We start from the raw sequence: 11247 nt of genomic DNA, 5'->3' as shown, positions 1-11247 counted from the left end.
GCGGTGGTGGCAGAGCGAGCTGGCCATGCAGGGGAGACTCCCGGCCCTGGGGCACAGAGGGTCCGGCAGCGCCCAGGGCAGCTCAGTAGGTGCTGCAGAGGGGTCCAGCTCTGCATCCAGCTCCGGTCACCCTCACGTGGGTGATGCTGCTCCTGTCCCAGCTCCTGGGACAGAGCTGTCACACATTGTGCTTCCAGAACAGAGTTTTCCTACCCAAGGTAGCATAAAACTACAGAGCTATAAAACTATAAGACATGTCTCCTTGTTCAGTTTGGTGTCCCCTCCTGAAGCCCTGGCTCCAGAGCAGGGGGTGACCCTGGGCTTAGCCGCTGCTCCCTGCACAGCATCCCGCTGTGCCTTTGTCCATGGCTGTGCCTCGCTGGCTCTTCCCTCTGGGCTGCAGTCAGGCTGTGAACCCTCTCGCTGAGCGCTCTTGGTGGAGGTTCAGGTCTGTTGCCTCATTCAAATCCTCAAACAGCCCAACATCTCCAAATTTCCCATCATTTAGAGGTGCACCGGTGCTGGCAGAGCCCAGCTGACCCCTGGGCACCTCTGTGCCATCAAAGCCCGGATTTCCACGGAGCAGTACAGGTGCTGGGCTTTGATGCTCCCCATAGCCAGGCTGCCTGCTTCACCACCAGTTGTTGCATCCTTAAGCCTTGTTTTCTCTTCCTCTGGCCTGTCCCTTTGCAGTGGTGCTTCAACGGGGAGTGCGTGCCCGTGGGCTACCGTCCCGAGGCCATCGACGGCGGCTGGGGCTCCTGGAGCTCGTGGGCTGCCTGCTCGCGTAGCTGCGGCGCGGGTGTGCAGAGCGCCGAGAGGCAGTGCAGCAACCCCACGTGAGTGAGCCCGAACTCCTTCCCTGCACCCCATTTGGGAGAGGAACCTCCCAATGCTTCTTTATCACCCCATAAAGCTGAGGGCCGTCGTCTGGCCAGTGCGGTCCTGCTCCTGTCTGCGCCACGCGGCAAAACCGCACCCTCGTGCCATTACCTGCCTGGACAATGTGTTTTTGAAACACTAGGGATGCGTTTCATGGGGTTATCCAGCCGGATGGGCAGCAAAAGCCTCGGGGAAGGGGGAAGTTTGTTCTGTTTCCTTCCAGCCTCCTGCTCCGTGCAGGCAGAGAGCGGCTGCAGTATGACCCAAACACGGAGCAAAGCCTCCACGCCTGCAGATGTAAACCGTATCCAGTGTCCTTTAACGGCAGCAGAGAACACCAGGTGTTCCTTGAGCCTGATTCAGAGTAATTTTGAAAAATCCCACTGCTGTTTATCACCTCGTTGATTCCATGAGCGATTTTTCCAAGGACAGGGAGTGACAGGAGAAGGGGTGACGGGTTTAAATGGAAAGAGGGAGATTGAGATGGGACATCAGGAAGGAATTCTTCCCGCAGAGGGTGGGAGCACTGGGACAGGTTCCCAGAGAAGCTGTGGATGCCCCATCCCTGGGAGTGTCCAAGGCCAGGCTGGATGAGGCTTTGAGCAACCTGGGCTATGGAAGGTGTCCCTGCCCATGGCAGGGGGTGGGGCTGGGGGGGCTTTACGGTCCCTTCCCACCCAAACCGCTCTGGGATTCCATGATTCTTTCCTGTGCCCGGCTGGAGGCTGCCTGCCCGATCCGTCCGGTGCCGCAGCCAGCACTGGCTCTCGCCTGGAAGCGTCCGGGCACTGAAGGAGGAGCAGCCGTTTCCATCCCATGGTTTCTGGGCTGGCCCATGTGCTCCCCAGATGTCCCCTTGGTCCCCAAATCGCTGTGGTATTGGATTCAGGCAGAGCCCCCAGCTTGCCCAGGTGTCGGAGTGCCCTGGAATGAGGAAAGAAAAGGGCAAAGTTCCAGCGGCAGTCGCTTTTCCATGGCTTGGGGAGACCTGGGAGCTGCGGGCACAGGCTCGGCTGGGCCCAGACGTGCTTTGTGCCCCGGGTGCGTCGTCTGTAGCGCTGCTGTTGAGCTGTTTAAAGAAGCGCCGTGTAGTCTGGGTCCCGGCTCAAGCGCTGGGTCTGTGTTTGACACGAGTAGCGTGGCAGAAGCGCGACTGTGGTTTATGGAGTGTTTCAAACGCAGCTGCGGGCGGGCAGGAGAGCAAGCCCGGGGAGAGCAGGAGGGTTTCCCCGGGCAGTTGTTTGCTTTGGCCACTGTAGGTAAATCTTCAGCTTTGCCTTTTGGGATGGAGTGAGCAGATGTGTGCGCTGGGCAGTGCTCCTCCCGCAGGCATTTCCTCGGGGCAGGGTATGTAAACAACCCTGAAATAATAATTAACTTGATTCTCTTCAGCCAAGAGATCCCGGACTTAACTGATGAGGGGAGAAGTGATTTTCGTGAGGTCGTGGGGCCGAGGAGAGGGTGTCTCCAAATGCTGGGAGACGATGGCAGTGTTTTGAGAATCTCTTAGCATCTGAGAAAAACCTACTGTTGCTTTTAAAGCCCCCCGTTAAAAAGTCGGGCGGCAGCTTTGCCGTCCCCTCGGGCAGTGGAGGAGCAGTTGGCAGCGCATCCCCAGCGGGATGGAGAGCAGCTCAACCGGAGCGGCCGCAGAACGAACGGACACCCGGCTGGTGGGAGTGCTGGCATCTCATCAGCCACGTGCCTGGGGTGGTGAAAGAGATGCTTTACCCCTGGGCAATCGGGGAGCTTCAGGCTGCCAGTGACACCCAACTTATAACCGCTTTTATAGCATCGTACCCTAGCCTGTGAAGCTGGCCATGCTGTCGTCGCTTAGGAGAGACTCTCAAGAGGGACGTGACCCAGGGAGTAGCTAATCCAGCTCGAGAGCCGTCCCTCAGCACAAGCTGCCTTTGGTCCACGGTCTCACCCTGCGCGGCCCCGGAGCAGAGCCCAGCAGCCACAGCAGCGGGCTGGTCCAGGAGGGACCTGGAGAACGGCCATGGTTCCCACGCGTTTTGAAAGCGCTCTGTGGAGTGGGGATCCTTCTGGGTGGATGTTGGGTTCATAGCCAGCTTCCCTCCATGCCGAGCGATAGCTGAGAGTTGACTCCAGGTTGACTTGACCCAACCTCATGAAATCAAACCTTAGCAGCAGGTACAGAGCCACCCTCCCTTCGCTGGGAGTAGAAAAGGAGTTTCCCCTTGTGTGTGGTAGGTCTTTGACAGGACAAGGGGTAACGGGTTTGAATGGAAAGAGGGAGATTGAGGTGGGACATCAGGAAGGAATTCTTCCTGCAGAGGATGGGGAGGCACTGGGACAGGTTGTCCAGAGAAGCTGTGGATGCCCCATCCCTGGGAGTGTCCAAGGCCAGGCTGGATGAGGCTTGGAGCACCCTGGGCTATGGAAGGTGTCCCTGCCCATGGCAGGAGGTGGCTCTGGGGGAACTTTGAGGTCCCTTCCCACCCAAACCACTCTGTGATTCTATGAGTTTCCCTTTTCCCTCCCACGGACAGGCCGAAGTATGGGGGCAGGTACTGCCTGGGAGAGCGGAAGCGGTTCCGGATTTGCAACGTCAGGCCGTGTCCCCTCGACAAGCCCTCCTTCCGCCAGGTCCAGTGCAGCCAGTTCAACCCCATGCTCTACAAAGGGAAACTCTACAAGTGGACGCCGGTGCCCAACAACAGTGAGTCAAGGGCAGTGCCCACTGCTGGGTTTCTGCCTGCAGCCTCAGTGAAAGTCCTGAAACACGGTCTTGCTAACAGCTTGATTTCGCTGTTTCTGTCTGTAAGATTTGCCTTGCAACGTGTTTATGCCATATTTTAAATTATGGCTGGGCTTGCAGGGTTCATTTATGATTCTGAGGATGGTTATGTAGACCTCTGGCTGCTTGGGTTCAGTTTCTGGCTGTTGTGCTCCTCAGTCAACCCCTGCGAGCTGCACTGCCGGCCCGAGGACGAATACTTTGCAGAAAAGCTGCGGGACGCCGTCATCGACGGGACGCCGTGCTACGAGATGAACGCCAGCCGTGACATGTGCATCAACGGCATCTGCAAGGTGGGTCCCGTGGGGAGGGAGCCCGAGGGCCCCCTGTGCTCGGGGAAACGCAGGAGGTTGCTGTGACCCATCCCTCGCTGAGCCCTGTCCCCCCTCGCGTGCATCGATGGGCTGAGCTCACTCGTTTTGTCGTTCACCGCTCAGAAACCTGCAGTGTTTCATGAGGTCGGCGGTACGGGCATAATTCAGCCTCTGCCTGGCCTCAAGGGAATCATGGAATCACCAGGATGCGTTAGAGGGACCTGCACTGCAGCCGATGTGGCTGTATCACCGCCCATCCTGCAAAAAGACTCCAGCTCGCCCCTCTCTCCCCTCCGTGTTCCCTATTTCCCACCGTTTAGGACCACGTCTGGTCCTCCTCCAGGCTGATGGTGCAGTGGGAGGCTGGGGCAGGCCGGGGTGCGGGCCCAGGCGGCTGACGGGGCTGCCTTGCAGAACGTGGGCTGTGACTACGAGATCAACTCCAACGCTGTGGAGGACCGGTGCGGCGTGTGCCACGGGGATGGCTCCACCTGCCACACCATCCAGAAGACCTTCGAGGACAGCGAGGGGCTGGGTAAGGGTGCACCAAAACACCCGGTGCCGGGCTCACTGCTGCTGCTTGTTTGCAGGGTGGTTTTTACTCCCAACTTGTCGATTTTGATGGGGTGAGACCCGAGCGGCAGCATGGCAGACATGCTCTTGGTGTTCCACTTCTTGCTCCTTGGAAGAAGAATATCCCCTTGCTGCTCTTGGTGTCTGAAGGCCTAAAACCAAACCTGTGCGCCCTGGAGCTGGTTTGGAGAGGCTTGAGCGGATTTTGTGGGTTACAAGGACATGTTGAAAGTGCAGTAAATGCCTTGCCAGCACCCATACGGGATAAATCTTGTTCTGCAGTGGGCTCTGCCGGCTGAGAACGGAGCTGGGCTCTGTGCAAAGTGGGGTTTGGTGCCCACTGGTGCCTTGCAGAGGGGAAGAAGTGGCACGATGCTGGCACCTGGGGACGCTAACACCCACCCGGGGACATGAGCACCCATTTGAGGGTGCAGATCACCTCTGTCATGTCTTTGACTGCCCCAAGACCCATGCTCAGTTCTATTCCCAGGTTATGTTGATATTGGGATTATCCCCATCGGAGCACGGGAGATCCGGATTGAAGAAGTCGCAGAAGCTGGGAATTTTCTGGCGCTGCGGAGCGAGGACCCAGAGAAGTATTTCCTGAATGGCGGCTGGACCATCCAGTGGAACGGGGACTACAGGGTGGCAGGGACCACCTTCACCTACAAGAGGATGGGAAACTGGGAGAACCTCACTTCCCCGGGTCCCACCGTGGAGCCCGTGTGGATCCAGGTACGGTCAAGGCGCTGCTGGTGGTCGGGATGCACGGGGTGGGAGGACTGTGGGGACAGAGCCACCAGCTCTTCTGCCTTCCCGTGCCGGGCTGCTGTGGCCTGTCCTGGCACTTCCCTGCACTCTGAGGGATGGGGCATCCCTCGCCAAGTGTTTCTCTGGGAGCTGGCATTGGGAGCAGCCAAGCTGCGCTGCTGGCCCCAGGAGCGTGTTTCCAGCCCATGCTGCTTCCAGCTGAGCCTCATCCCCTTTGCAGCGTTCCTCAAAATATTTACACAGCAGAGCATGCAGAGAAAGAGCTCCTTTCCTGAGGCCTTTCCCATATCTTATCAGGAGCAGGGGAAGCGCCTGTGGTGCTTCTGGCAGGGCTGGAGCAGCGGCAGGGGTGGTGGGAGCTGGGAGCTGCCACGGTGCCGTGATGGTTGCAGAGGGTGGCCCACCGGCACCCCTCAGCAGTGCCGTGCACCCCCCGGGGCTGTGCCTCCCTCTGCACTGCCTGGCGCCGTGGCGAGGACCTCAGTCCGTGGGGTCCTGGTCCAAACCCGGGCGATGCTGCCCAGGGCACTGCAGCTCAGGCTCCGCTTCCTTGCAAAAACCCGTGAGGAAGAAGGTAAAAATCCAAAAGAATCGTTTGAAATCCTCTGAAACAGTTAGAAATGTCGAGTTTTACTCTGTTTTTGCATGTGAGAATTTCCATAAGGTTATTTTTCTTCAGACCCCCGAGTCTTTGAGGAGGCAAGCCCCATCGGGGCACGATGCTGTCTGGCGTCCGCCGTGGTTCCAGGACCTACCGCTCTGCCTGCCCGGATCTGGGCAGGAGAACTTGCAATTAACCCCATAGTACAAAAAAAAACCCCACAAACCAGCAGTGCATTTAAAAAACAATCTGCTGCAGCAGTGTTTCCAGGATGGCAGAGTTGCAGGGAGGAGAGCATCTGCCCGTCTCTGGCTCCCGTCAGGCGTTGTCTGCAGCCTTTGTGTGGAGCAGATAACACACGACAGGGTTATTTATTGCTTCAGGGTTATTTATTGCTTCGGGGTTATTTATTTCTGGGTGAACCTGCTCACCCTGACAGTGCTTTTGCCCCCAGGTCTCTCTCTGCCTCCATGACGGGAGCGCGCGTTTGCTTCCCCACAGCCCGGAGTTTGCTCACGGTTTTGGAAAGTAGTTGCTTCCCCAGGCTCGTGAGCTTGTGCATCCCAGCCCCTTCCCTTCTCAAATTCCCGCCTGGTGCATCCTGCAAAGGCTTTTAATAAGAGCCCAACTCCGCAGCCGCTGCTCCCCTTCTCTGCTGCAGCCGTGGCCGCGCTGGGGCTGATCTGGAAATTGCCTTATTTTGCAAACTAATCCCACTCTATTAATTTTCACCTGGTTTCCATGGAAAAGAGCTGCCCAGGGGATTACTTTTCAGCGTGGATTGATATTTTCACAAGCTTTGCACAGCTTTGCAGGGTTCTGACTGTCGGTGGGGAGGGCGGAGGGAAGGCAGGGTGGTGCGGGGGGCTCGGGCAGGTCCCTCGGGAGCTGCTCGTTGCTGCTGTGTGCTTGTCTCTGCAATTCCTTCCCCTGGGAACGGCCACCAGGACAGGCAGGAGTGAGGGATCTGCCAGTGAGTGTAAAGCTGTCGGGAGCCCACGTGTGCCCGTGAGGCCAAGCTTTCCCCGGAGCAGCCGGTGGGAATCGCTGCAAGGGTGATGGCACAGCCAGCACCAGGCTGAAATCCCTCATGGGGCAGAGGCGGTGACTGCCATGGAGCGATGTCCCACGGACCCCCAGGACCCCCCCGGCCCTGGCAGTCGTGGCTCAGCCCGGGATGCCCCAGCAGCCAAAGCCGTTGCCTTTTGCGTTTCTTTCAGCAGAGGCTGAGGATGAAATGTGAGCAGGACCCTGGGCTCTGCCGCCAAGTGCTGCTGTTCAGTGGGACGCTGGCGTGCTTGGCGCCCGTAAATCACTTCCTGGGATTCGTAACCTAAGGAAAACCTTTTGACAAAAAAGGGTTTCAACGTTCATGAAGAGATTTTTTTGGAAAGACACTCCTCGCTCCGCCAAAGCTCCAAGAAAAACAAAGCTTTGGCAATAATGAGAGCACTTAGGCTAAGAAAAACAAGGTTGAACTCCCAGCCTGTGCCGAGGGCTGGTGCGGGAGGTGCTTTGGGCGGGATGTGTCAGCCGCTTCGTGCCTGTTGAGAGCAGCGGGAGCCCGTTTTGAGTGGGGAGCGGTTAAGGAGATTCCTTCGGGCACATGTCGCCGTCAGCCATCGCTGGCTTTTTCTCTGGAGGAACAGGCTTCCTCCTGTTGGCCGCAGCTCCTTCCACCGCTGCCGGGGTGTCGTGCCGGGGTGGGTGCACCCCCAGCCCCTCGCCCAGTGTCCAGGGCACATGGGTGGTAGGTTGGAGGGGCAAACGGGGAGCTCCCAGCTGCTTCAGCCATTTGCCAACCCCCATTCCGAAACGGTTGCATGCTGCTGGGTGCAGCAGCTGGAACCATCGCTGTCCCCTGCCAACAGCAGTGCAAAGGAACAAATCATGGAATCACAGACTGGTTTGGGTTGAAGGGACCTTAAACCCACCCAGTCCCACCCCCTGCCATGGGCAGGGACACCTTCTATAGCCCAGGGTGCTCCAAGCCTCATCCAGCCTGGCCTTGGACACTCCCAGGGATGGGGCATCCACAGCTTCTCTGGGAACCTGTCCCAGTGCTCCTCACCCTCTGTGGGAGGAATTCCTTCCTGATATCGCATCTCAATCTCCCTTTGTCCGTTCAAACCACTTACCCCTTGTCCTGTCTCTACAGCCTGGTGCAGAGCTGGATGTGGAATGAGGCGTTATGGCTGTGCTAGGCAGGTCGTTACATCCTGAAAAGCCCCCAGGGTGCGATGACCAGCCCCGGGGAGATGGCTAGCCCTGAGTGCCCTGCACTAGCCACCTCCCTGGTGTCCCCCAGCTGCTGTTTCAGGAGACCAACCCCGGCGTGCGGTACCAATACACCATCCAGCGCCCGGCGGACAGCGAGAATGAGATCGAGCCGGCAGAATTCCTCTGGCGCTTCGGCTCCTGGACCACGTGCACGGCTACATGCGGCACCGGTGAGTCCCTGGGATCCTGGGGCTCAGCCGTCTGTGGTGGAAAAGGGGAGTAGGCAGGGCATCCCTGTGCTGTGGGATGCCGTGCAAATTCCTGGGTCTTTGGTTTCAGGAGGTCTTGAGGGGAGGGGGAAGCGACATCTGCTGAGGTCACCGCTCCCCAGTGCCCCCCGCCGTGCTCTCCCACCGGACTCTCCGTTCAAACCACTTAGCTCGGTGTTTATGCTCCTTGCTCGGTGTCCTGTTACCAGCCACAGCATCAGGGTGATGGGGACAAAAGAGCCTTAGAGAAATCCAGAGTGCCAGTCTCCTGCCTGGCTGGGCCTCTCCAGGGGGAATGTTTCCAGGGTTTTACGGAGAGCACACGGGGGGGTGCGTGGCGTGGGCAGAGCTCCAAGCTCCTGCGCTGCCCCGTGGTGTTGGACACTTGCTTCCTCCCCTCCTGCCCCACTGTGCCACCAGCCCAGCATCCCCAGGGCAGTTTTGGGGTGGCTGATGGAGGAGGATGGTCCAGGCATGCTGCAAGGGGGGAGGCTAGTCCCAGCGAGCGTCTCCTTGAGAGCAGCTGCCACTGAAAACATGGGAATTCAAGGACACTCGTCCTTTCTAGGTAGTGCAGAGTGGCAGGGGGTGTTCCTTGCCTGTTTCTGGGAAATAGGTGGATTCCTGCATGGAGCAGGAGGATTGTGGTGCAGCAGGATCTGGCAGGGCTTTACACACATTTATGGTGAGAGCTCTTCACTGTGGGTCTGCACGCGCCCTGCAGCGTGGGGAGTCAAGGAGGATGGGAGCTGAGGGCACTTGCTTTTCTTCAAACCCAGCTTTGCTTCGCGAGGTTTGATTCCTTGGCTTCCAGAACAGAAGGGAAATACAGGAGCGAGTCGGGGAGGAGTAGGGTAAGGATGCTCACCCTGTCCGGCTGCAGGCAAGCAGCTGGAGGAGGGCTAAGCCCCTTTCCTTGGGCTAAGTGATGTTAGGGAGCTAGGACATGGATTTGGGAGAGCTTAGGCTGAGCCTCTTAGGCAGGGCGAGCTCCACAGCCCAGCCCTGAGCGCCTGAGCCAGAGCAGAGCTTGGCAGCTTCAGCAGGGTCGTATCAATCTCAGCTGATGGCAGTGGTTAATATTTACAGCTCTCCCAAGTCAGGGGTCAAGTATGTGTTGCAAAACGGAGGAGAAAAGCAGGCAGCGAGGCAGCATGTTGAGGCTCAGGTCATCCAGAAAAACGTCGTCCCGTGAGCGCTGCAGAGGGGGGGCATGAGGTGATTTATCCACGAGCTGAGGCTGGGGCAGAAGGCTGCCAAAACTGAGCTGGGCTGCTGCCAGCTGGCTCTCCTTCGGACACAGCCACCCCCCGAAAGCCTCTGTGTGAACGTGTGTGCACACGTGTGTGCTCCGATGGCCGGATGCGGCTCTGGCTGTTGGGGAGGGCGGGATGGTGGTGCCAGGACGGGAGCCTCAACACGGTGCCTGCACCCTGCGCTGTGGCTGAAGAGGCTTTTCACAAGGGCAGAGATTGGGAAAGGCTTTTCCCCGAAGCCCAGAGGTCTCTCCAGCAGCGGGGTGTTTTCTGCGGAGCCTTCACCAGCTGCATCGCTGTTAAACCCCATTTGGCAGCATGTGGAAGGGCATTTTTCTGCATCTCTTTCATCTCACTGCTGACTATAAAAGCTGCAGATCATAGAATCACAGAATTATGGAATGGTTTGGGTGGGAAGGGACCTTAAAGCCCCCCCAGTCCCACCCCCTGCCATGGGCAGGGACACCTTCCATAGCCCAGCGTGCTCCAAGCCTCATCCAGCCTGGCCTTGGACACTCCCAGGGATGGGGCATCCACTGCTTCTCTGGGAACCTGTCCCAGTGCTCCCTCCCTCTGCGGGAAGAATGCCTTCCTGATGTCCCATCTCCATCTCCCTCTTTCAGTTTAAACCCATTTCCCCTTGTCCTGTCACTCCCTGCCCTTGGGAAAAGTCCCCCCCAACTTTCTTGTAGCCCCCCAGGCACTGGAAGGGGCTCTGAGGTCCCCCCGGAGCTTCCCTTCTCCAGGCTGACCCCCCCAACTCTCCCAGCCTGTCACCATAGCCGAGGGGCTCCAGCCCTCGGAGCCCTCTCCTTGGCCCGCTCTGGCCTCGCTCCAACTGGTCGATATCCTTCTGATGTCGAGGGTCCCAGACGATATGAAAGGATGTGAAAGGTTTCAGTTCGGAGATTTCTGCTCGGCAGCTCCCGCAGTGTAGCTGGCCCAGCGATGCCCTCACATTGCTGGTGACCAGAGGATGTAGACAGAGGCCACCGGGACCACGCCGGGGTCAGTGCAGAAGCCTGGCAGTGGGAGCCAGTGGAAGGGTGGTGATATTCCTGCTTTTAACCTGCCTTGTCCCTGCAAACCCCTTGGTGACAATGCTCCGGGAGGGCAAGCAGAGATGTCCCATGGATTTGTGAGGTTGAACTGAGCCATTCATTTCCCAGCCCAGTTGAGCTCTGTAGGTCTCGTCGCTCATGTGCCTCAGCAGAAGTGGGCTCTTGACTCCCGGTTTTAGTGGTGGTTTGATGTTCTTTCCCTGGTTTTGTTGGCTCAGGCTTTCCTTTGGGCCTTCTGTTGCCGGCTGCCAGGGGATGCTTGGTGGTTTTGTTCGATTTTCACCTCGAGCCAGGGCCTTGCCTGTGTCCGCAGGGGTGCAGCGGCAGATCGTGCACTGCGTGGAGAAGCTGGCCGGCATCGTGGAGGAGCGATACTGCGATGCGCTCACCCGCCCCGACGATCAGCAGAGGACGTGCAGCGAGGAGCCCTGCCCGGCCAGGTCCAGGCTTTCCCCTCGCTCCTTCTCAGCAAAGCTTTAATCATGGAATGGTTTGGGTGGGAAGGGACCTTGAAGCCCCCCCAGCCCCCCCCCCTG

At 58.5% G+C, this 11247-nt stretch overlaps 1 protein-coding gene across 1 annotated transcript in view; it reads left to right on the top strand.

The window, feature by feature from the left end:
- Positions 1-11247, top strand: part of ADAMTS7 (ADAM metallopeptidase with thrombospondin type 1 motif, 7) — a gene marked incomplete at both ends in the record, with an annotated part of 31373 nt that overhangs the window by 14706 nt on the left and 5420 nt on the right. Inside the window, 7 exons of the mRNA XM_010160821.1 lie at positions 694-839; positions 3399-3568; positions 3806-3939; positions 4375-4495; positions 5024-5268; positions 8214-8355; positions 11025-11151. Of these exons, the coding sequence (XP_010159123.1) occupies positions 694-839; positions 3399-3568; positions 3806-3939; positions 4375-4495; positions 5024-5268; positions 8214-8355; positions 11025-11151 (1085 nt within the window). The remainder of the gene's footprint in view (positions 1-693; positions 840-3398; positions 3569-3805; positions 3940-4374; positions 4496-5023; positions 5269-8213; positions 8356-11024; positions 11152-11247) is intronic.

Source organism: Eurypyga helias, unplaced genomic scaffold (assembly GCF_000690775.1).
Source record: "Eurypyga helias isolate BGI_N326 unplaced genomic scaffold, ASM69077v1 scaffold26851, whole genome shotgun sequence".
Classification (NCBI taxonomy): Eukaryota; Metazoa; Chordata; class Aves; order Eurypygiformes; family Eurypygidae; genus Eurypyga; species Eurypyga helias.
The sequence above is the reverse complement of the archived record's forward strand: the minus strand, read 5'-3'. Positions and strand labels throughout refer to the sequence as shown.